Source organism: Mesocricetus auratus, unplaced genomic scaffold, assembly GCF_017639785.1.
Source record: "Mesocricetus auratus isolate SY011 unplaced genomic scaffold, BCM_Maur_2.0 Super-Scaffold_100010, whole genome shotgun sequence".
Classification (NCBI taxonomy): Eukaryota; Metazoa; Chordata; class Mammalia; order Rodentia; family Cricetidae; genus Mesocricetus; species Mesocricetus auratus.
The window spans coordinates 16,700,757-16,725,926 of NW_024429194.1; the positions used below are offsets into that span (position 1 = coordinate 16,700,757).

At 45.8% G+C, this 25,170-nt stretch overlaps 1 protein-coding gene across 2 annotated transcripts in view; it reads right to left on the bottom strand.

The window, feature by feature from the left end:
• Positions 1–25,170, bottom strand: part of Farp2 (FERM, ARH/RhoGEF and pleckstrin domain protein 2) — a 95,203-nt gene that overhangs the window by 16,653 nt on the left and 53,380 nt on the right. For both annotated transcript variants that reach the window (XM_005077195.4, XM_021231269.2), the window contains exons 10-16: positions 23,991–24,154; positions 23,584–23,652; positions 22,369–22,426; positions 20,018–20,276; positions 6,405–6,574; positions 1,185–1,274; positions 651–784 (exon numbers count right to left, since the gene is read on the bottom strand). In XM_005077195.4, the coding sequence (XP_005077252.1) occupies positions 651–784; positions 1,185–1,274; positions 6,405–6,574; positions 20,018–20,276; positions 22,369–22,426; positions 23,584–23,652; positions 23,991–24,154 (944 nt within the window). The remainder of the gene's footprint in view (positions 1–650; positions 785–1,184; positions 1,275–6,404; positions 6,575–20,017; positions 20,277–22,368; positions 22,427–23,583; positions 23,653–23,990; positions 24,155–25,170) is intronic.

The window sequence follows — 25,170 nt, forward strand, 5'->3', positions numbered from 1 at the left end:
GGAAGAAGGCTTATAAACCCCGTGGAAGCTTACAGAAAATACCATGATTTCATGTAGCAAGTTGCTGTGGTCATAGTCATTTTTCCTTTTTTGAGACAGGGTTTGACTGTGTAGATGAAGTTGGCCCCACATGGGATTCTCGAACTGTCTCTGTCTCCCTAGTGCTGGAATTACAGGCGTGTCACTATACCCAACAGTCACAGTCGTGAGGTGTTTGCTGGTGGAAAGTACTCAATTTGACAGCCACAACGACTGCATTTCTCTATGATGGTAACCAGGTGAAAACAGAATTTTTTTCTTTTTAACTTGCTTCTCTATTCTTTTTTCTGGAATAGGATAAATAAGATTTATTGTTATTGGAGTTGATTCTACCTCGCCCAATAGGATTTTGAAATACACTTCAATGAAATAATGGTTGTTCTAAATTAGTTCATGAAGATGGGGACTTCCTGAGGCAAGTGATGGTGTCAAGGGTGGGCACTCCCCAAGGAGAGAGAGTTCAAGACTTGGGGACTGCTTTTCCAGGCACCCAGGCCAAGGAGCCGGGTGTGTGCGGTGGAGGCCAAGGACAGCCGTCCACATGGAGGTTTCAGAAAGCGGGAGTCTCCTGTGGAGGGGGCCAAGGAGACATCTGGTGTACGGTACGTTACCACAGTGCCAGTCTCTGCTCCACCTCGTGCAGGAAGCCTCTGTGGAATTCGTAGACTGGGTCAATGTTGGAGAAGAGCAGGGTCATCAGGGCAGCAGGCATGGCGTCCTCCTTGATCACCATACTTCGGAACCACTGTGGGGGCAGCAGGCGTGAGAGGCTCAGCTGAGAACTGAAAGACCACGCCTCTGAAGGCTCGTGACCTCATGACATCCAGCAAAGTTCCTCCAGCTTCTAAAGACGGCCTAACCCAGTCCTCCACGTATCCTCTTTGTTGACTGTATTATTTTCAGATATAAACAAAACAATTCTAATCAAAGCTTTTGGACAGAGACATTCTAAGCTCTACTGCCTTGTGTGGACTTAAGACATTAGCGATCTAACGTGACTTAGACACGTGCTGTAAGGCAAGCATATTCAACAGAATTTACAAAAGTCTCAAGACGGCCTGAGACTTGTCTCAGGATGGTGCCTCTGGGTTTATATCCAAAACATATTAAGGAACTCAAAGCGATCAAGGACTAAGGTTTCATACCACAGTAATAACTTCTAAATCCTTCAGATAGGTTCGTTCTGTAGCGAGAATCTCCTTGGCTATGAAATAGGCCTTGTCTTCTGGCATGTGCTGAAAGAGGCAGAGAGAGCTGTGAGCGTACTTCCGGGGACACACTACCCTTTTACAACAGGAGAGCCGGTGTTGTAACATGTTATGCTCAGCTGAACAGTATTTTGGAAATTGCTGCCGTAATTCCTACAGGGATTTACTGTAAAAGACTTACTTTGTTTGTATATGTGTATTTCTGAATGTTTGTCTGTGTAACGCATGTGTACAAGTGCCTGCAGAGACTAGAAGAGGTCATTGGATTTCAGTTACAAGTGCTTTCGAACCACTTGATGCAGACGCTGGAAACTGAATCCAAGTCCTCTGCAAGATCAGCAAGGACTCTTAACTACACAGCCATCTCTCTAGCTGGGAGATTTACTTGTAAATAAACACATCCAATTAAGCCCAGCTACATTTCTCTCAACATTTTCCCCTCATTTGTTATTTATTTTGGTTTTTTCAAGACAGGGTTTCTCTGTATTGTTTTGGAGTCTGTCCTGGAACTCACTCTGTAGACGAGGCTGACCTCAAACTCACAGAGATCCGCCTGCCTCTGCCTCCCGAGTGCTGGGATTAAAGGCATTCGCCACCACGCCCGGCTCATTTGTTATTCTTTGAAGAAAATAATTAATATATGAAAACAGAACCGAAGCTTATTACTGGTCTATCACTGCCAGCGATGAAGGTGGCTATAAGATAAAGAACCACGAGTGAATGTTTAGACATGTATGCAGTAGTTAAGGGCTGGAGAGATGGCACAGTGGTTAAGAGCCCTGGATGCTCTTCCAGGGGACCAGGTTCAAATCCCAGTACTCACAAGGCAGCAGACAACCACTTATGACTCCAGTTCCAGGAGAACCTGATGGCCTCTGTAGATACAGCATGCACATGGTACACATATATACATGCAGGCAAAGTAGACACACAAAAAACAATAAAAAAGTAAGTATATGTTTAAAATAATTAAACTTGGGCTGGAGATATGGCTCAGCATGACATTTTTTTAAAAGAATAATTCCACTTACCTCATAAAAGTAACAACAACAACAACAAATTACCAGTATCTACCCTGAGCATGCCTGTGCCGCTGCTGAGCTGGCTGACATACTTTCTTAGCATGGAAGCAGACTCCAGGTCTAGCTGCAGGCACGGCTTCCAGAAGCTTCCTTCGTGCTTGCTAGTACAGGACCTACGGTGGACTGTCTAAGGAGCTCAGCAGGGCTGTCTGCCCAGCGAGGGGCTGCACACCATGGCAGAATGCCCCCCGCCCCTCCCCCCGTGGAGAGTACAGGGCAGAAAGGGCTGAAGGCTGGGAAGAGCGTGGCCAGGCCACAAACTCACATGGAGCGGGTCGGATGGGCCAGCAAACAGGACAGAGGCCAAGGCACAGAAGGGGATGAGGACAGTGTGTGTGTGGCGGGGGGGGGGAGAGCCTCCTGACCTCCTGAGTGCTGGGGTCAATGTGAACGAACTGTGATGTGTGTGCACGCAGGTCTCAAGCAGACCTGGGGGCAGACGGGAGCCTCGGGGCCTCTGCACAAGCCCCATGAGATGGCGCTGGCAGAGACAGCAAGAATGACTGCAAGGAACTCTGGCCTAAGCCAAGGGAAAGATCAGCGGTCACCACCAGAGATGGGAAGGCTGAGGTAGTCCTGGGAGGAAGAACAGACTAACTTAGCATCCCGATAGCCTGCAGTACGCTTCACAGGCTGCATAACGAGAAACAAGGGTCCACAATGATCCCACCAGAGGCCCATGTTTGGGGTCCACATCGTCTTTTCTGACTTAGTTCAAGGCAGACCGCAATGTTCTCTCACAGTCCCTGGAATAAAGGAGTCATGAGCAGTGTTCATTATGTGCCTTGGATCCCAAGGAATGTAGTGCCTTCTACTCATCAGAGGGACACACCACTGTAATCCATACTGCCAACATCCTTCAGAGCCAAGTTCTGCCATCCTCTCCCCAGGAGTCATGTGCAATGTCTCCATCAGCTCTTCTCAAATGATGCCTGGGCCCCTGGTCCCACCCCTTGGTGTCTTCGTGTTGTTCCTGGAGTGTGGCCTTTCCCCCCAGCAGAACAGCTCACCTATTTTTACAACCGTCCACATTTTTTGTATTCTGTGCCATAAAACATTTTTAAAAATTCAAGTCCAATGACATTTAAAAAATAGTCTTTATCTCCCACTGGCTTGATACACGTATGTCATGAACTTTCAGCAGGGAGAGCTGGGTGACTCCAGTTTTCCCCACAGCAGGACAGAGGTTTTGGTTGCTAGTTTTGCACACTTCTGGCCTTGGCCTGGGGCCAACAGGTCAGGGAAGATGGCCTCATAATGGCAATTCTCTTTGTCTGAAACCCTAAAGCACATCCTAACTCTGCATGTGCTGTAGAAACCAGGTCCAGAGATCCAGACCAGCTCCTCACCGTGTGACAGAGTCCCAAGCACATCAGTGAAAACTATTCAGGTGCCACCGACGGTGACACGCCGCCAACTGTCCTGCCCTGTTACAGAATGATCAAATCAAACCCAGGCAAGCTGACCTGCTGGGTATGGTGGATGAGCAGGTGGATGGGGATGGGGACAGCCTAGGGGGCAGTACCGGTGCCCATCTTCACCACCTATCACTACAGGACAGCACTCTCTCTCAGACCTACACAAGCACAAGGAAAACGCTTCCGCCATCTTTTGGCAATCCTGCCTTCTGAATACTGTTGATCTTCACCCACCTCTATTAAAAAGGAAGGGGGAAAAAACCACACTATGTGAGGCCAGAGAAACAGCTCAGTGATTAAGAGCACTGGCTGTTCTTCCAAAGGACTTGGGTTCAATTCCCAGCATCTACATGTGGCTCACAGCCGCTGTAATTCCATTTCCAGGGGATTTGGTGCTCTCTTCCTGTCTCTGTGGTCACTGCATGCATGTAGAACACATTTATACATGCAAACAAAACACACTCATATACCTAAGATACAATTTAAAATTGCATTAAGTAGAGGACAGTGGAACAAAGGGAAACAGGCTGTCCTGCTCCCACCAGCAGGCCTGGAGGGCCATCCACTCCTTATCCTTCCACACAGCTGAGCTGCCAGAGAAAGGCTTGACCAAGCCTGGGCATAGGAGGGATAATCCATCTCTAACTCATGCCCATATGCGCAACCAAGGAATGGACATTACCCAGATTCTTCAGGAGAGTCATCAGGGGTTGTGGTTTATAAAGTCGGAACAGTAGGAGACTCTGAGGGAAGGCTACCTTCAGGTCAGGCTGCGGTGACTTCTGGCTCAGTGATGGACTGGATTGTCTGTGCTGCCCAGGAACTTAGCTATGCTGGACCCTGGCTTCATTAGGTAGATTTAGGTATTGGGACGGTACAGTTTCCAGAGCGGAGCTGAACCTCAAAGGGCTGCTGCAGATCTCCCTGCTTGGTGATGCAGCTGCCAACCCCTGGAGAGCATGCATCTGGGAATGCTTTCCCCACAGGGCCTAGGAAGGTGGTTGTTTCCAGGCTGTATTATGATGACCAGACAGACACCTTCTTTTAGGGCTACACACTGTGAGCTCAACCATCCCAGGTGAAAAATCAACTACCTTTTTCATTTTGTCTTTTTGTAATGTGGTAACATCAGTGTTAAAAATAGCTCCCTCGATCCTTTTTTTTTTTTTTTTTTTTTTTTTTGGTACCAAGGAAATGATTAAAGAGACTGTTTCCAAAATAAATAAAAATGACCATAAGACGATTGTGTTCATACCAAACGCAAAGTGGCCAATGAAGTATGGGTGATCATTGCCCGCTGATCTGTAACCCTGGGAGTAGATCACCTCTTGCCTGCAGCCCTCCAGGATAGCCACTTTGTAACCATCTCCCTCGTCTGGGGCAAAGGACTTCTCCCAGTCACAATGGGGTCCTAAAGGCTCCCTGGGCACAGAGAAAGGAGTAGCCTGCCTCACACCATGTGGAAATGGGTCTTGTCCTCGCTGCTAAGGCATCTCAAATGTCCTATAGACCCTGCAATCTTCTGGATAATTGGGCTAAAATCTTGCTATAGTTTGCATTTGTTCTTAAAGGCCTACATGTTTAAATGATTGGTCTCCAGTGTATCACTATGGGAAGGTGGTGAATTTCAGATGGGACCCTGTAGGACCTAGTGGGAGTACTCTGGGACACTGGGGGCAGGTGTGTCCCCAAAGGGATCCAGTGGGATTTCATGTCCTGGCCATGAAATAAGTGACTGTGTTTCAGCATGAGCTCCCATCAAGTCAGCTTTTCTACAGAGTAAAAGCTGTGTCTTCATACGTTGCTCAGTGTTCCTGTTACATTTACAGGGACAGAGAGCAAATGCAAATGGGGAGCACAGGTGCTGTAAGAATGGCACTTCTCTGCGATGGTGCTAAGACAGGCCCCCCATGCACCCCCTGCTGCCCCCCCCCCCCGGCTAATGCTCAAAACCCCACTTCATCCCGCTGTGGCTCCTAAGAGAGCACAATGGCTTCTATTTTAGGTCTGTTCCCTCTCCCAGACCACTCTTCATGATTGCCTATAAAGCTATAACCCCAGGTTGGCGACCTTATGGTGAACTGGTTGTCCCTGACACCTATGAGTAAGGGGGAATCTTCTGCCTGCTCGTTCCGTACCATCTATTTCAATATGTGCTCTCACTACAGAGAACTACAGAAACACCATGTCATGTCCTGTCACAAAGCTCAGGACCTCCCACTTCAGGCACTGCTGTATCTAACGTCTGTCTGATCCCCTTCTCATCCAGGAAGTCTCTCACATGAGCTCTTCCTGAGCCCCAGCCAACCTTCCTTCTGCAAGCCCATCTTCAAGTTACTCACCTGTAAACAAGGGGAGAGGAAGGAACAGGGAGGGGGCAGACAAAAGGGGAGAGGCCGCAGCTCCTGCAGGGAAACCGCCTGTCCCTTCCCGCTTAGCTTCAGGATCAGCCTAACACGTGGAACCCATGGCTGCCAAAGTGGCCCGTTACACAAATAAGGGGATGTGTGCACCTGCAGCCTTGACTTCTAAGAGTGACAGAGTGTCTCAGAAGGGGGTTCTGTTGATGGGGTGTGAGCAGTCTTTTCCTGCCCACCCCGGGGCTCCCCACCTGGGGCTTACACCCAGCAGCACCGTCAGTCTTAAGAGTGGCCCACCTTGTGTCTCTGGTCTTCCTGGTTGTCCGTCCTGGCAGTACTGAGGACAGGGCTTAGAACAGGGGATGGGCCCTGCTCAGCTGTGCTCAGAGAGGCCTGAGGCTCAGGGCTCAGGCTCAGGTGGCGCTTCTGGCTGCAGGGAGAAGGCTGAGGACTATCCACAGAAAAGCCTAGAAATGAATGGAGTAGGCGGAGCAAAAATGAGAACAGCTGTGAGGTTGGCCTCCCTCGCACTAGACTGTAAATCTCGTGCTGCAATTAGCTTTCATGGAAAATGTGTACGGCTTGTCACATGCAGTCCTAGACAGGACACCCGAGGAAACACAGGGATGGCTAATCTGCCCAGTCTCAGGGACCAACACTTGGCTCAGTGGAGGCCAGGGATGGTAGAGACACACACATCACCACATTGCTCACCTGAAAGGCACACCGAACTTTTGGCCTGTGTTACACTGATTTCTTAAAAAGCTAGATTACATAAAACTGCTCATTTCACAATTCTGTGTTCTAGTTGCTGAGGTTTTCACTAATGAGTATTTTTTTTCCTGTTGGTTTCTCATATTAAAAGACCAATGCCTAAGTCCTCTACTTATTAAAACAATGTTTGCCTTTGAATAGACTAGAATTTTAGCCAACTTCCTAGGAGGCCAACAATGAGGCATAATCATCTGAAAATTTATAATCTTGAAATTTCCTCAGGAGGCTAAGGCAGGATGATCGTGAATTTAAGGCCAGTCTGGGCTACAATGTAACATTCTGTCACATATTTTTAAAAAAGAAGAACATTCCTTAGCTTCTTGTCAAAGAATTTTCATGTTTTTCTATGTGAAATCAACAACTATTAAGTGCCAAAATTTAAAGATACACTTAAAACAGCATTTTTTATTTGAGACAGACTCTCAGCTCATGCTGACCTCAAACTCTCTAAGTAACTCCTTATCCTCCAACTTCTACATCCTGAATGTTTGGATTACAAGCAAACTGCACTATATTCCAAACAGTATTGTACAGGAGTCATTTAAAGGCTATTTAGAAACTACTGAAGTGGAAATTTACCTTGCATTTCCAGGTGAAAAGTAATTTAACCCTGGAATTAGCAGTACTCCTAACTATGATTATTACGTGCCTGAGACCCCGGTTGTGAGGATGCCACAACGCCCTCACTCCATCCACAACTGCTTTCAAAGGAAGACATCGGGCTCTGCTGCTAGGAGTCCTCCAGTGAAGTCCTCTGCAGTGACCAGTTTGTAACACTAACCCTTGGTCATTTAACTAAAGCTCCTAAATGAGAACAGGTAGCATGCAGCCCCCACTCACAGGACCAGCACAAGCCCCTGGTCAGGGCAGCCTCAGCTGTGGCAAGCTGGGGCAGAGGGAGGAGGTCCTTATTTTCACATTGACAAAGTCAGAGATCTGCAAGGACCTCACCTGCTGTTGGGATGTTTTAATAATGCTCTGACAGCATTCTGGTAAAACTTTGCCTTGGAATTTTTTCACAAGTCATATCTGAAGGCAGGAGGGAACATTCAATGACATAGAAAACCTAGACAATGTTACTATAGGAAAGTTTAACAACCAGTTTATTAAAATTTGCTTTATTACATATTTGGTTGAAACATGCTAAGCAACATTAACGATATAAAATGATACCTGTCACCTCATTTCAACCTTTATTGTGGAACCAAAGTGGAGCCCACCTGTCCGTGCTGCCCTGAACTGTGGGTTATTCCCCATGTGAGTACATCCCAAAGATGTGCTACTTAAGGTTTATGCTCCAAAATCTCCATCACTGGTAAGTCAGAACTGCATGAAGTCCTTTTAAGAAATTAAAATTCAGCCGGGCGTTGGTGGCGCACGCCTTTAATCCCAGCACTCGGGAGGCAGAGACAGGCGGATCACTGTGAGTTCGAGACCAGCCTGGTCTACCGAGTGAGTTCCAGGACAGGCTCCAAAACAATACAGAGAAACCCTGTCTCGAAAAACCAAAAATAAAATAAAATAAAATTCAGAGAGAATCTAGAAGCTCTGAATAATTTACACTTTACAACTATAGTGTTTAAAATAAAATAGTTGTGATGCTTTACATGCAATTATTAAAAAATATGCCAAAGACCACCACATTAGAGCCAGGAGGTGGTGGTGCACACCTTTAGTCCCAGGATTTGGGAGGCAGAGGCTGGTGGATCTCAGAGTTTGAGGCCAGTCTGAACTACAGAGCAAGTTCCAGGACATTCAGGGTTACAGAGAGAAACGCTGTCTCAAAAAAACAAAACAAAACAACAAAAAACAAAAGCAAACAACTCCCCCCCCGAAAAAAACAAAGTAAAAAAGAGACCACCACTTTACCCATGTCTCTAAGGTCCTCACAGCATCATACTTAAAGATACGGAGTCTAGGGTAAGTTCTAGAGGACAGTTAACAAAACGTTTCTGGGATACAGAGTGACATGGAGCATGGGCTGGCCTGTAATCCTAACAATTTATAAGCCAGCTGGGCTGCACAGCAAGCCCCATCTCAAAACAAAACAAAACACACTACCCCCTCCCCACCCCAAACAAAACCAAATTAGACAAAACAAAAGATTCCCAGAGAGGCTAGAAGTGGTTAGAAGCATTTGCTGCTCTTCCAGAGGATGCAGGTTTGGTTCCCAGCACCCACATGGTGGCTCCCAATCATTGTAACACCAGTTCCAGTGGATCTGATGCCCTATTCTGACCTCTGTGGGTACCCCATGTGCGTGTACTGCACAGGTATATATGGAGGCAAAATACCCATAAACATAAAATAAATCTTTTTTAAAAGGCTGCCACAAAACTGGACATTAATTTTTAGTAGCACGAGGGGCAGAACATGCAGAAATGGTGGACTTCAGGCACCATCAAATGATGCATTTCTGGGATGCAAATAGCGTACAATCAGCACGAGGGAAACAGCCATTAAGGCAAGAGATGCAACCGCCAACAAACAGCCACAAAGAAGGGAGACTCCACTTTGGGATGGATTAGGGTTAGTATAAATTATCTTTGGTTTCATGGAGGTTAAAAATCATGCCTGGGCAGTGGTGGTGCATGCCTTTAATCCCAGCACTCAGGAGGCAGAGGCAGAGGCAGAGGCAGAGGCAGGCAGATCTCTGTGAGTTTGAGACCAGCATAGTCTATGGAGAGAGTTCCAGGACAGCCAGCCAAGGCTACACAGAGAAATCCTGTCTCAAAACAACAACAACAAATCACTTGTTATATCACTATATGTATTTCTTTTTTGTTTGTTTGTTTGTTTTGTTTTTTCGAGACAGGGTTTCTCTGTATTGTTTTGGAGGCTGTCCTGGAACTCGCTCCGCAGACCAGGCTTGGCCTTGAACTCACAGAGATCCACCTGCCTCTGCCTCCCGAGTGCTGGAATTAAAGGCGTGCGCCACCACCGCCCAGCTACTATATGTATTTCTATATTATAAAAATATTATCAACTCAAAATTAGTGAATAATCTTAAATGTACCACAAGGTACCCTTAAACATATCTTGTTAGAGAGAAAAATTTCTAAATCATTCTTGAAATTATACAAATAAAGACCATCATGATTATGTTAAATAATCTCGGTCTGGGATTTAGTGGAAGAACACTTCTCCAGCATTTACAAGGTCCCTAATTTAACCCCCAGCAAGTGTGCAAGCACGCACGCACACATACGCACACACACACCACACACCTCACACACACACACACTCACACACACCACACACTCATACAGACTACCACCATTGCTACCACTCTACCAAAAACTATGGGGAGATATTTTGTCAGGTAACTGGCAATAAGCATGAAACTCTTCTAAATGTGACCCTGGTATGTCCTCTCACAGCAAGCAGTGTCTGTCCCTGGAGCGCACTTTCAGCTGGAATTACCCAGCACACTGTGTGCCTGTGTGTGTGTGTGCTGTGCGTGCATGTGTGTGTGCGTGCATGTGTGTGTGTGTGTGTGTGTGTGTGTGTGTGTGTGTGTGTGTGTGATGAGGGGTGGCTAGCCAGGCTGCTTGCCAGAGTGCCAAAGACAGCATGAAGCCAGTGCCACTCAGGGTCTGTGACTCATTGTTCCTTGACATAGAAGACAATTGGTCTAACAGTTCTTCCGCTAAAAACCCTCTCAACACCACTAAGACATATTTTTGTTTTGTTTTGTAGATAGGCTCCATATGTAGCTCAGGCTGCCCTCAAAACTCCCTGATCTTCCTGTTTCCACATCCTGAGTTCTGGAATTACAGGTGTAAAAAGACATATTTGAATGCATGGCTAAAGCTGACTTAAGAGCTTGAGGGACTACAGAATGTTTCCCGGTAACTGACATTTCTCTACAGAGTCAATCGTAAGTATTTGCAGAAACCCCAAGGTCCTCTAGCAAAAACCAGCAAGAGTGAATCAGTATTGCTCTGAGTCACAGGAGTCCCTGTGATAAACCCCATGCATTCCCAACTCTTGATGTATATGCTACAAACAGGAACGACCAGCTCCCTACTCAGTATGAGGGGTCAACTATGTTAGCTGCAGAGAAGGGATTCTTCAGTTCCAAAACCAGCTTGGGTGCTCTGAACTCTACAGTTCTGTGGGGGCAGATCCAGCTGTCCCCTGGGAGACACTGCTGCATCAGCTTTAGGTGGGGGCATCATTTAGCACAGTCTCAGAGTGGCAAGTTACAAACATTCCATCACAGGGCAGTTAACACTTATTTCAAACTGTCAACAGTGAACACTTCTGGCAGGTGGTTTAGCTCTTAAAACTTCTGAAAATACACTTGATAATTTTTAAAATGTTATTTAAAATGCAGTGTTATTGTTTTGTGCTTACCTTCACCTTTTGCTTCAAGACAATTGTTTTTGTTCATCTAACAAGAGATGAAAGATGATGAAAAACAACTTCACATTTGGAGAGAAAATAAAATTTACCTTTATTTCATACCTTTACGTTCTCTTTTAAGGACTTCTTTAATAAAACAGTCTTGAACATATTTGCCTAACAGCAGCCAGATCCTACACAGCCAAACTGAAGGTTAATTCGAGTGTAAGAAGCGCAAGGAAGAAAATCTGTGCCTTGAATAGTAGACCGTCAGTTTCAGAAAGAAAGAAAAACCCTCCCAGAACTGACTGCATGACGCAAACAGGTAAATGTGCATTTGATGACTTCTCAGACATTATTTCCAGCTTTGCTACTGGACTAGTGTCATAATTCATTTTTACAAACAGAATCTGGTTTAAAAACCAGTGGAAGGTAAGGAAATAGTTATATTTAATAGTGCCTCCCTATCCTGACAAGGAAATAAGACACAGACACTCTTCCCTAATGGTTACTATGGCTTCAGGATTCAACAGTGCTCAGAGAGAACTAGGGCTTCAGCCCCACCAGGCTGATGGCTCAGAGCCAGGACCCGCAGGCACCCTGCTGGACTCCTCCGCCACTGCCCCAGCACCTGCAGGCACCCTGCTGGACTCCACCACTAACCCAGCACCCGTGAGCACCCCCTGCTGGACTCCAGCACTAACCCAGCAGCCTTGAGCACCCCCTGCTGGACTCCAGCACTAACCCAGCAGCCTTCTCAGACTTGCACCTTGATGCTCATTCTCCCTGTGCAGGTGTCCAGGTCCCCGGCCAGGACTTGGAAGCCACCATCAACTGTGATCTGGAACCTCACAGCTTCAGTGTCAACCTAGCCCTATGTTAGCGCTGCAACTGTGATGGCGTGTGGTGGCCCAGAATCTCACAAAGAGAGGGAACCTGAAAAGAAACTGATAAAGATGCAAAACCATTGGGGTAGCTGGATCTTCCTTCAGGCTGTCCAGAAATCAGACTGAAGAAACTCAGAGTATGCAGAAGGCTGGCTGCACTTGGAGAGAAGGGGGTCATGGACAGAAGACAAGCCCACTTGTGTGACTGCAGTGAGACGCATCCCGTGAATGACGCAGCCAGGGGACAGCAATGGCAGCCGGGCCTGAGACTGACTCTCCTGGAGCTCACATCAGGCAGTTTCATGCTTCTTGGGACTTAACACCACACAAACACTAACCTAAGTTCTTTCATTTCAGAAGGAAGGGAGAGAAGGAGGGAGGGAGATAGAGTGGGAAGGGGAAGGGGGAGGGGGAGAGAAGAGACACAGTACTGGCCAGGTTATGTAGTTTACTTGTGTACATGGACTTTGACATTTTTGTTTTAACAGAATGACTTCTTGGAGGTTAGGGGTATAGCTTAGTGGTAGAACATTTATCTAATGCATTGATGAGGTCCTGAATTTTAGACATAGGACTATAAAACAAAAACAAACCCCTCCAAACCCCCAAACATACTTTTGCCTAAAACCTTTAGAACCTGTGACAAGTCAAATATGGTGAGTCTACAGAGTGGGTCTCATCAGAAGTGGAAGAGTTTGCCGGGTGGTGGTGGTGCACTCGGGAGGCAGAGGCAGGTGATCTCTGTGAGTTCCAGGCCGGTCTGGTTTACAGAACTAGTTCCAGGACAGTCAAGGCTACACAGAGAAACCTTGTCTCAAAACACCAAAGAAAGAAAGAAAGAAAGAAGAAAGAAAGGAAAAAGAAAGAGCGGCAGAATAACTGGCTTTACCATCTCCATCAGATGGGGCATTAACTCAGGTCAGATAACATACAAAGCCCCAAATCTGAACATAGCAGCTCATTTATAATCAGTTTTCTCCCTGGAGATCCACACTCTGGAGTCATTACTTCACTGGTTGTACAATGGTGGTACTGGACAGTCCAGGTATCAGCAGGGAGTAGGCTTGTGTGACAGGAGACCTGAGTGCCTGTGACTAGTCTGTGTGGGAGGTGCCACCATACACTGTCTATAGAGGCGCTGCTGCCCAGGCTTCTTTTCTGTGGAGACACTGATGCTCGGCTGGGGGGGGCGCTATGTGCCTCCCACTCTAGCTACAGGTGCCAGCTAATCACTGGTGCTTGGAGCTGTGTCTCTGTGCTCCCAGCACCTCAAAGAGTTAATGTGTTCAAAGTGTTTCTAGCCATTGCTGCCCAGAAGGTGGGAACAGGGTCCCTGAACCCCCCTGGGGATTTGAGGAGCCAGAGAAGTATGAACATTTCCAAGCAAGCAGTTTTCTACCTCTGTTGGATGAATGGGAAGTTCAAGTTTGTAGCTAGAGCAAAACCTACTGAGCTCTGGGGAGTCAGTACTGCCCTCCAGGCCAGGCCTCCTCCCTGTCACCACTGGGAGGTTCTAGCCCATGGGAACACACCGAAAAATATATCCTGGAGTTCATCCTTAAGAGTCAGCAGCACCTTCTGTGCAGAATAAAGCACATCTCTATGGTGTGCGCTCAACACCAAAGGTGGCCCCAGGGGGCTTGCACCTTGAAGTGCAGTATGTGCTCTAAACACACTCCACGGGCTCCTCGACCTCCTCTGCCACACTGGCCGTGTTAGCCACATCAGACAACAACAGAAAGGCATGAAAGAGTGCTAAAACAGAGAAAGCAAGGTACCACCCTCAACCGCTGACCTTCAATACAGATGTCACTACACATACCTGTAGTGAGGCAATCTATGTAAGCAGCACACTCTCTATTTGGTGCTCAGGAGCCAATGAAAGAAAAATCAGTGAAGGATTGCATAAACATGCACTTATTTCAAGAATTAATTTCATATGTAAAATAATCTGTGACTATATAAATCAAACTCTTAAGTACAGGGAAAGAAAGCTAAAAAGCCCATTTAAAAATTCATAGTAAATATTTCCTCATTTTATTGAATAAACAATTAAAAACTGTCAGTACATATCTGCAATTTTATAAATGGTAATTTCAATGGAAAACAGATTTTATAAGTACCACAAACCAGACAACAGAAATGTCTCTTTAAAACATCAACAAGTTCAAATGCATAAAGAAATCCCAGCTCCACTTCCTTCATTTCCTAGAAGAGTGAATGCAAAGGCTTCCATCCAAAGGGCCAGCTCTGTGCACCAGTGGACACTGCGGCACTGGCTACTGCATGGAAGGAGGTGACAACGTCTGCCACCTGCGGCAGTGTCTTCTGTATATGTAGCCCTGAGACAGGAGCCAAGGTGAGACCACACAGATGCAATTCCACAAACTTAAGAACAAACATTAACTACTGAACAACACTCACAATGGAGTAACTAATGGTTGCAGTACAAGTTGTAGGACTTTCTGCTGTTCTATGAACTGGAGGGAGTAAGTGTACCTTGAAGATATACAGTACCTATCAGCACATAAACACATGAGTTAAGAATGCATGTGCACACTGCTGTGTTATCATAATCACAGTGTAGGTGATACAATATTACTCAGGTAGAACAGGGGAGATTGCATGAAAAATATGAAAATATACCTGTGCACTAAATCCATCAGAAAGGATGGACTCACTGGGCATGCCAACAGTTTTCACGTTACATTCCTGGATGTGCTAGTGCCCATCCCTTGGTCATTTGCACTAAATAAAACACAAGTACTAATGAAAACGGGGCATTCTAAATGCCAGATCCAGACAATACCTCTGCCATATAAAAGGCACATACCATTACATAATGGATCAAAGGCTTATGCAGTGCAGAACATTGCACATCTCTAGTATAAACAATCTTGCTACCATGTAACTATGTTGTTAGTCTTCAAATATTCATAGTGGCTTATATAAAATACTGAGACTTTGGGATCTTAAATACAAAAATAGACTTGATAACTAATAAAAATGTATCTAAAGCAGAGTACATTGTTAGTGATAGATTTATTGGTGGCCTTGTACTGCAGGGGACAGACACAGAGTTTTGCCCCCTATCAACACTGACACACTATCTACTATTACCTACACCGACAGACCTGACCACTGTTACCTCTCTGCATGGACATACTGGCTGTGACAGCTCTCTCTGGATCTCCTTTCCACCCATCCTAAAAGTCACCAGGACAACCTTGTCAGGGGCTTATGGGGGGGAGAACTATTCCCTTTGAGAAGGTTCCAGACAGAACTAAGAAGATCAACAGACTGAGAGCACTGTCAACACCATAGAACTTGTGTCTACTCACTCTGGGGAGTTGTTCCAGACCAGGACACATGGCTCAAGGATATGAACTCACTTCCCTCAGTCTCTGCATCTTTCCCAGTCACTGGTTACATGGGCCACACCCGCAGGCTTGAGCCACTGGCTGACACAGGGAGGCAAACCAAAGAAAGGGCTCAAGGCTCATGCAGGGTTCAGTGTCTTCAGGCCACATAGCACCTTCTCCTACAGTGAGAGGAACACAGTAGCTCAAAGCAGCAAGGAGAGGTGTAATTTGTGACAGGTTATGTATGGCCGGAGCACCAGCACACTGTGACCTCCTGGGAAGGGGAAGGTCAGGACAGTATGAACAGGAACTCAGAAGAAGGTAGAGCTGATGGATTACCAACACCAAAATTGACCCTTCACTAGGGTTATCCATAGAGCACCTGGGATGCCAGGCTCCCACCAAAGCTGTCCTGTCCTCTGTCCAACTGGAGGTCATGTGGAGCTCCAGAAACTAGTATATCTGGCTGGCCTCCTGGGTGCCAGTCCAGGCTTTAGGACCTGAGGCAGCATCACTAGCCTGGCTTTCCCTACAAGGCACAGATTGAAATAGGGGTAGGATATTCTGATTGAAACATAATAGTCAAAGAAAGCAGACCATGTCTGTCTCCTGACTTGAACAGTGCAAACACTAATTGGCTTGTGACTGTTTTGAGACAGGGATTTCACTATGTAGCCCAGGCCTGCCCTAAACTCAAGAGCCTCTTCTGTCTACCTCCCAAATGCTAGGACTGCAGGTGTGCCACTAGGCCGGAACACTGAAGACAACTGGGTAATTTAAGTATGTTCTCAGCATTCGATGATACCAGGAACTATCATTTCATATGATAATGAACGTGTAGCTCATTTAAGAGTGCACCTTGTGTTTCAGAGGTGCTGACAGAATGCTGAGGAAGGTATAATAAGCTCTCCAGGGGCTTCTTTAAAATGCTACAGCCCCCAATCAGAAAAGGCAGGGATGGCAGTAAATACCTATAATCCCAACTCTGGAGGTTATGGCAAGAAGATCACAAGTCCAAAGCCTGTCTGGGCAGCTTAGTGAGAACTGCCTCAAAATAAATAGTAAAAAGAGGACTGGGATAGAGTTTGATGGCGAGGGTTTGCCTGATCTGCAAAGAACCCAGGTTCAATCCCCAGTGCTGCAAACCAACATTAGAAGAAAAGAGACAGAATGGGTGTGGCCAAATATCAGCAATGCTGATGGGGGCAGGGACTGAACATTGTACTTCTTGTTTGTGTATATTTTGAAACTCCCCCGCCTCCCGCCATGAAAGAATTGTCTACAGAAAGTAAGTTCCCTTAGTAGAAATAAAAACAACAAAATCCATTCTATAGGAGGCCTAGCAGAAGATGGTGAGAGAGTTCACTAAGAGTCTCCAATGGGAGGGTGTGACAAACTGACTGAGGGGAACAACCCTTTTCCCTCAGTACTAGCTTTACCATGAAGTAGTCACTCCAGTCTGGTAGGAGAGTGGGCTCAACCCCTCCCAGACCTGACCTCCTGCTGCCCAGATATGAGGGTGGGCTTGCTTTAAAAAACAAATGAGCACTGAGTTCATCCTCAGCACCTCAAACACTGGACATGGTGTAGCAGGTACACCTGTAATCCCAGCATTCTAGACGTGGAGGAAGAAGGTCAAGATATCTTTGGCTAGAGAGCCTGGGATACCAGGGTCTCAAAAAATAACCCAACCAACCAGCCAGAAGTCAAGAATGACAACTTGGTTGCTTCTCAGCATTAATGAGTATACTGGTTAAGTGACTAGGAAGGAGCAGGGTGGTCTTCTGCAACCACACCAATACTAAGGTTCAAGAACAACATTTTAAAGGTGATACTTACTAGTTCTTCCCCATAACACAAATCCAAGGTTTCCTTTGGGAGTGATACACTGTCTCAAGCATCTCTTTTCCGAGCAGCATGGAAAGCGTCACCCCCTCTAAGAAAAGGGGGACAGAATGAACAACTAAACACACAGCAAGCACTGATTGACTGGACTAGTAAAAGAAAGAACTGCAGTTTACAGTCTGTATTCCCAGCATTTGGGAGGTTGAGATGGGTAGAGTGCCATGAGTTCAGAGCTAGCTTGGGCAATGTGAGTTCTAGGTCAGCCTGGGCTACACAGTAAGACCTTGTCACAAAAACCAAAAGGAAAAAAAACCATCAGGATCCATTTAGCCACAACCCCCTTGCTAGAATTTGACCAATACAAGAAAAGACAGATGCCACGGTGCCTCAAACCCCAGCACAGAGCCACAAGTCTCACAAATGATGGTTAGAGTCCCCAAGGAGGCTGGGGATGACCTCAGTGAAGAAGCACTTGCCTAGCATGTTCACACCAGAAAAAAAAAAGATTTCCACAGGACATCTTGAGAAGAAAAAGAAACTGTCAATGTGTCTTGCCCTGCTAGATACAATCACAAAGGCCCAGCACCAAACTAACCAAACAATGAGATCCAGTCACCCACAAGCCCGTGGAACATGCAGACATAATGGAGATGGCCATGGCTGTATGCCCACCTCTTAAGAGAAGCTGGCTCTCATGTCAGTGGTTCATCCTGTGAACACCAGTTCTGTCCTTTAGAGTACTTAGAAGCATGCGGTCCTCAGCATATGCTCACTGCTCAGAGCCATGTCTGCAACAGTTTCTACTGTAAAAAGCTAGTGTGGTACATTACAGACCACCTGACACAACCCAACATCACTCCTAGAGAGAAGACTCAAATTCTCGTACATTCTGAGGCATGTATGTTCTCAGCATTTTGAAAAAACAACTTGCTCTGTCAGTAAGGAAACGACTGCTGCACCAGCTTACGCTATGACCTTTAAAGCTCACTTGTAGATCTGGCTCTGTTCGGCTCCAACCACAGTCCCTAAGATTTCACCTGTAACTCAGATGAACAGAAGGAAGCGAAGCAGCTCACACTTTCACGGCGGCTTTTAGCCCAGTGCCCCTGCAAGCCCACTCTAAACACAGCATGGCCTTGGTCTCAGTCAGTAACGAGGAGTGGCTGGTGGCACGAGTGAAGTCTCAGGACCACCTCTGCACCCCGAAGGCTACAGTCTCCACTCTACTTTGTGGGTTAGGGTGCTAGCAAGGCATTCTGAAGAGATTTCACACACTGTACTGGCTGAACAAACTAAACAAACCTACACGCTAACTGCTCACGGGAAGCATGATTCGTTTTAAAAGCAGCATCACGGGGCATGATACACAATCTACTACAGATGAACAGGAATCTGAACTGCATAATATTCAAAATGTATAGCACCGGTTTTTACTTGAATTCAAAGCAGGTGTCAAAAAAGCCAATGCTGCAGAGGCCAATTCATCAGTCACTACAGGGAATGGCTGGACATGTGTACGTTTTAACATCACTTCAAATAAAGTTTTAATTCCTTGACATTCAAAACTGTATAATCTACTTGTAATCAGAAAAAGCCCTGACTATCTAGCATGAACTCATTTACTTTCTATGTCTGAAGAAAGGATTCTGATTGCTAACTATACCAGTGGGGGAAGGGGCTCTTTACAGAGGAGTCCGCAGGGGTCAAGACGGATTTTTATCTGTCTGCTTTCCTGGAGCGGAACTCTTTACATTGGGTTGAAAACTGAAAGGGACTCTCTCCGCACTAGTTTGAGCAAAAGGGTTGCTGAAGAAGAGGTTCATGTCCAGGGGTGCCTCAGACTCTGAGTCCCATGAGTCTGTGTCTGTGCTGCTCGAGTCTTCAGCTGTGGTGGGTGGGTAGCTAAGCTGCTCTAGCTGGTCTATAATGTCAGAGAACTGGAAGGCTGAGCTGGACTCGGAGCGCACTGAGTAGGCTGGGAAGTTCACCATGGAGCTGGCCTCGGACTGATTGGCTGAGCTGGATGTGGGCAGAGACAGCCCACCGTGCAGCGGCATGTTGTTGAGGGAGCTAGTCTCAGACTGGTTGTTCCTAAGTGAGCTAGTTTCAGAAGGACTCAATAGACTCTGCATCAGGCTAGCCTGTGCCTTCACCTCAAACAGCTCTGAGGTGTCTGAGGGATGCACATTGCCATTGAAGTCACTTCCTTCTCCGAACTCAAAATCATCTTCTACACTCATGTCTACTGCCTCAGTAGAGTATCTATCTGGGCTGGACTGGGCAGACTCTGGGTGCTGGAAGGAATCCAGACCGCACAAGGCAGGAGATCCAGTGGACTGGACAGGCAACAGAGACTCCTTAAGGACTAAGGAACCATATGGGAAAGAAAATGCCTCAGAGCCTCCAGCAAAGAAAGAGATGTCTGCTGGGTCATCATCTATGAACTCTTCAGACACCTGCAGCTGTGCATTTGTCAATGTGAAAACAGGGGTCCCCTTGAGGCACTGCAGGCCACCCTGGTATTCCCCTCTGGGCAAGAAGGAGCCTGCAGAAAATACATCCTCACTACTATCATTTCTACAGCTAGCTTTGAGTCCCCTCCTGGCCCTCCCTTTGCTTGGGTCTAAAGCATCGAGACTCTGTCCCCTGGGACAGGCAGAATCATGGCTGTTCACAACACCACAAAACCCGGCACCTGGACCAGGCTGGAGCACAGGGGGTCCAGGGAGATGCGCTGACTGAGTGCTGGGGCCTTCAGACGATGATGCTCTGCTGCTCCTCTCGGCTGTTGTGTTCCTGATGGAGGAAGCCTGGGGATCCACAAGGGAACTGCTGCTGTCCTTCAAGCTGGGCACACCAGGAGGGGACAAAGAGGAAGCAGGGAGTGCATGAAAGGAGGCATTTGCTGAAGACAGCGAGGCAGAAGTTCTCAAGCCATCGGTGAGTGAGATGCTCTGGGAATCAAAATTAAGACAAGAAAAGAAAAAGGGGAACAAATAAAATTATAAAACACTATTACAAGTTGTAAAGCTAACTGGGTCAAATTCCAGCATCTACACATCCTTACAACTTTTCTTGAAAAGGGAACTTGAACAGCTTTTCCCTTTCACCAAGTAAGGATTTAGATTGTTCTCACTGTAGTCTTGTCTAGTCTGAGACTTGTGACAATTTGCCTTCCAAGTACTGGGGTTATAGATGTGTGCCAGGCCTGGCTTAGAAAGGCACAGTCCTGCAAGCTAACCCAAGGCCATCTGCCTATAACACCCTTTAAGTCTTTCCCCCGCCTTGTGGCATGAAATGTCATAGTAAAGAAAAGAAACTATCAGGGAGAACTAGATGACATGCAGACAAGGTCTTTGTGGTAGCCCTGGTCCTCCTAAGTCCATAAGCAGATACGTTTGGGTGTTCACAACTCTATTGAGCTAAAAGTGCCCTCCACTGAGGTGCTGACACCGGGTAACAAGGACATGTTTACTTCTTGGGGATCTTTAGTGTTAGAGATTTAATATCACCAAGGAGGAGACACACATGTCAGTCCACTTGCAAGTGAGATAGGAGGTTGAAAATCACTGATTAGGACGCCCCTTGCCAGAATCAGGTACGAGAGCCCTGGGACATTCTCAAAGTGCTAGAGTGGCTCCAAGTATGAGTCAGAAGAGGTTTACACCAGGGTGAGGGAAAGAAAGGAACCACACTGTGGTTCTCTCTACTCCCGCTAACCTAACCATGTCCTCAGTTCTCTACACGTTAACATCACTCTCCTGTGTGCTATTGCTAAGATATAGTCACACTTTGGAAAAAACCCTTAGCCAGATAGTGGTGGCACACACCTTTAATCCCAGAACTCAGGAGGCAGAGGCAGGTGGAACTCTGTGAGTTGGAGGCCAGCTTGGTCTACAGAGCTGATTCCAGGACAGTGAAGGCACACAAAGAAACCATGTCACATAGTTGAATATTTCCAGGGCAATATGTACATAAGCAATACATCTAGGTGTGTGTGTGTGTGTGTGTGTGTGTGTGTGTGTGTGTGTGTGCACTACAACGTGAAAAACAAGCAAGTGTTGTCGCAGGAGGCTCAGTAACTAGCCTTGTAGATAAGAACAGCTGCTCATAGTTTTAAAGTAATCTAGTTTTCAATAACTGCCATATTTCCTGTTTTAAGTTTAGTTTTGTCTAAGGTAGTGTCTTCTATGTAGTCTAAGCAGGCTTTGAAGTTATGAGCCTTATGCCTCAGCCTCTCAAGTGCTGAAATTATAGATGTCAGTCAGTCACCACGCTTGGCATATTACCTTTTCTTAATTACTTAACCATATTTCTTTATTTCTGTGGTTTTTAAAATAAATTAGGTAACTAAAGCTTAAATGTAAGTTTTAGTGCATTTATCCTCTAAAATTCAATTAAAAGATGGGGATACCAGGGCTCAAAAGAAGCTCTCAGAAACTGTGCTCAGTATAAATGATAGATCACCAATAAAAAAATGAGCAAATACTGCTCAGAATGAACTGTAAGCAAGGAGCCACAGCAGCACAAGGAAACAATTACATAATGGATGGTACCAGAAAGCAGGACGGACATACAATCATGCTTGAGTGTGGGAGGTAAGTGGTAAAAGACTTGTTAAGAGGCAGACATGGAACACAGATTAGTCACTTGTGGCTCAGCACAGGGGCGCGGAGCAGCTGATATCCCTTCCCTGTGTTCTTCCATGAGCAATCAGTGCACACATATGTACATCTTTGCTTTAATACAATCGCAATCAGACCAAACACATACAGATTTTGACAGCAAGGACACCTCCTTTAAAAGAGGCACATCAGTCCACTGCCCAGAGAGGCTGCAGTGTATTTAGGATGTCACCTGCAGCTGGCAGCTGTGCAGGTTCCCTAGCAGACTGGCAGAGCCCACAGATGTCTCATCACCTGGGATTCACTCTGAAGTCAAAATATGCCCTCAGTCATATGACCCTTCTTACAACACAGAAGATGACTGTCTGGAAGAGTACACCCCGGTAGTTACTACTATGTATGGCTTCAAGCCAAGACTGACCTGTTTAGGCAGATCTATACTCAGAGCATGAAGAGATGTCCGAGTCTTACTGTGCCGCCTGCAAAAATAGAATATGCTGTGAGGTTCACTCCCATCTCCATATCTGTCATCATCCTTCTCACCATGTATTTCTAGAATCCCAAGTTTGTATTGTATCCACAACAAAAGCTCACATAAGAACATGACCAAGACAGGGCGACAAGCTAGAAACTGGCAGCATAAAATTAAAAAAGGCATAAAATTTTATTTGCATACTAATGGAAATTATATATAGACATAAATTTCCACGTGAGTTTCAGGTTGCTTACCATACTATTAAGGTCAGTGTTACTGTCAACATGACAGGTCTGGAATCACTTATGGGGACAAGTCTGTGAGGGTCATTTAGCTCCTGGGTATGCCTGTGAGAATTATGGTGGTTATGATAACCCCCCACTGTGGATGGAATCCTCCCTGGGAGAGGATCCTACACTTGAGGAGACTGAGCTGAACAAAGGCACCCAGCACTCTGCTTCCTGACTGTGGCAGCATTGTCAAAGTATGTGTCTTTGCTCCCCCACTGTGACTGCTGGGACCAGAACAAGCCTTCTCTCCTCCTCAAGCCGCTGTTGTCAGCTATTACATCACAGCAATGGGAAAGAAACTGAGATGCCATGGAGAACCATCATATACAAAATGAGCTATATAGTTTAGAAACTATAAATTGATTATCCCCACAAAGACATTACAAACCCATTTTCTTTAAAAAAAAAAAAGACAAAACCCAAAAAACTCAGCATTGAAATACATGTTTGTGCTTTTAAAACGCCATTTATTCAAGTAAATATTTAAAACAAGCTGGACATGGTGGCACATGCTTTTAATCCTGGCAATCAGAACGAGTCAGTAGGATTTCTGTGAGTTCAAGGCCAGACAGGGCTACATGAGTTCCAGGGTAAACAAGACTACATAGCAAGACTCTGTTTTTCAAAGGGGGAAGGGCTGGAGAGATGGCTCAGCAGTAAAGAGCACCAGATACTCTTCCAAGAGGATATGGGTTCAAGAACAAGCATGCATGTGGCAGCTTGCAACCATCTGTAACTGCAGTCTTAGGGGATCTGACACCCTTTTGGCCTCTGAAAGCACTGCAGGCATGTGATGAGCAGACATAAGACACCCATAAAAACTTAAACACTTTAAGGACATATACTTTATAGCATGAACACCAGAATTTACCTTTCATATGGAATTCTCTTCATCCCGCCGTCTTTGACATAATCTACTAGTTGTTTCTGAGTTCTTCCGCTACAAATAAAGGCTCAGTTAAAAACAAACAGCGATTCACAATATTAACTTTTGCAGTTAGGAACAGAAGACTGTCCATTCTCTCCCAGAAACATGTATAAATAATCCAAAGTTATACTTTATAGTAAGCATAGCCAATTTTCTAGGTAGTTTTTTAAAAGTCTATTTTCTCATACTTTGAATATTTATTTGATTTTTTTCCTCGATGTGTTGTCCTTCACAAAACTCTTGAATACAACTATCTGCCAGCCTGTGATGCTTCCCTCCGTCTATGACGCCTCCCTCTCACTCCCCTTTCTCCAGCACTCAGCCTGCCTGGCAGCTGAGGTTAGCCCTACCTGTATCTGAAGGATGAGCCCCGGCTGAAGAAGACAGCTTTTGCCTTTGGCTTAGGCTGATCAGAAAGCCTAAAAAAGGTGTGGTATTCCACACATATCTTCCAGAAGTTCTTACATTCATCTCTGCTGCCCAACAAGAACTCTAATGTGTCCTGGTAGGGTCCCTAGAAACAAAATACAAAGTTCAAGAAGCAAATGCAACAATAAAGTACTGGAAAACAGAAAGCAGCTTCAAAATTAAAATCTAGAATGGGGCGTGGTGCATGCCTTAGATAACTACAAGTTATAGTTTTCAGGCTCTAGCATGTGTCAACATGGAGAAACCATTGCTGTCTGCCTCTTTGATTTCTTGGGATAGATTCCTAGAAATAAAACTCAGAGCTCTAAGACCATGTGCATGTTGAATCTTACAACTGTAATACTTCAGATCTTCTACTTAGTCTTAAAAAACTAGGTAGCTGGGTAGTGGTGGTGCATACCTTTAATCCCAGTACTTAGGAGGCAGAGGCAGGTGCATCTCTGAGTTTGAGGCCAGCCTGGTCTACAGAGTGAGTTCCAGAACAGCCAGAGCTGTTTACGCAGAGAAACCCTGTCTTGAAAGAAAAAAAAAAAACAAAGAGGGAGAGGAAAAGAGAGAGGTAGAGAAAGAAAGTGAGAGACAGAGAGAGGGAGAGGGAGAGAGAGACACACACACAGAAAAACAAACAAAAAAACCTAGATGTTTAGGGATTTAAATGTAACTTTAAAGCATGCCACTCCAATAGTTGTTTCCATAAACTGAACAGTGTAGCAAGCTTTCTTTTGGATTCCCTGAAAGTGGAGCTACAGACAGTAATGAACCACCATGTGGGAGCTGGACACTGAGCCAGGTCCTCTGCTGAGTAATCTCTTTGGCCTCCAAGATCATTAAAAGCACCTGAAGACTGGGGAGGCCCCTTAGCTCTGTGTGGACAGAAAGTCCTCACCATACATTGTTGACAGGTTCAGATTACTCTCAACATATGCCTTCCTAGGCCCAGGGTGAACTGGAAACCCTCAAGGTAGGAAGTGATAAGTTCCCCAGAGAGGCAACATGGGCATGCTGGACACTCGTCCCCATCTTGACTCTGAACCTAAATCCCTTTAAATTATTAAATAGCTGATCCTGAAATGATTTGTAAAGCAGGGTTTTTAGAGACAA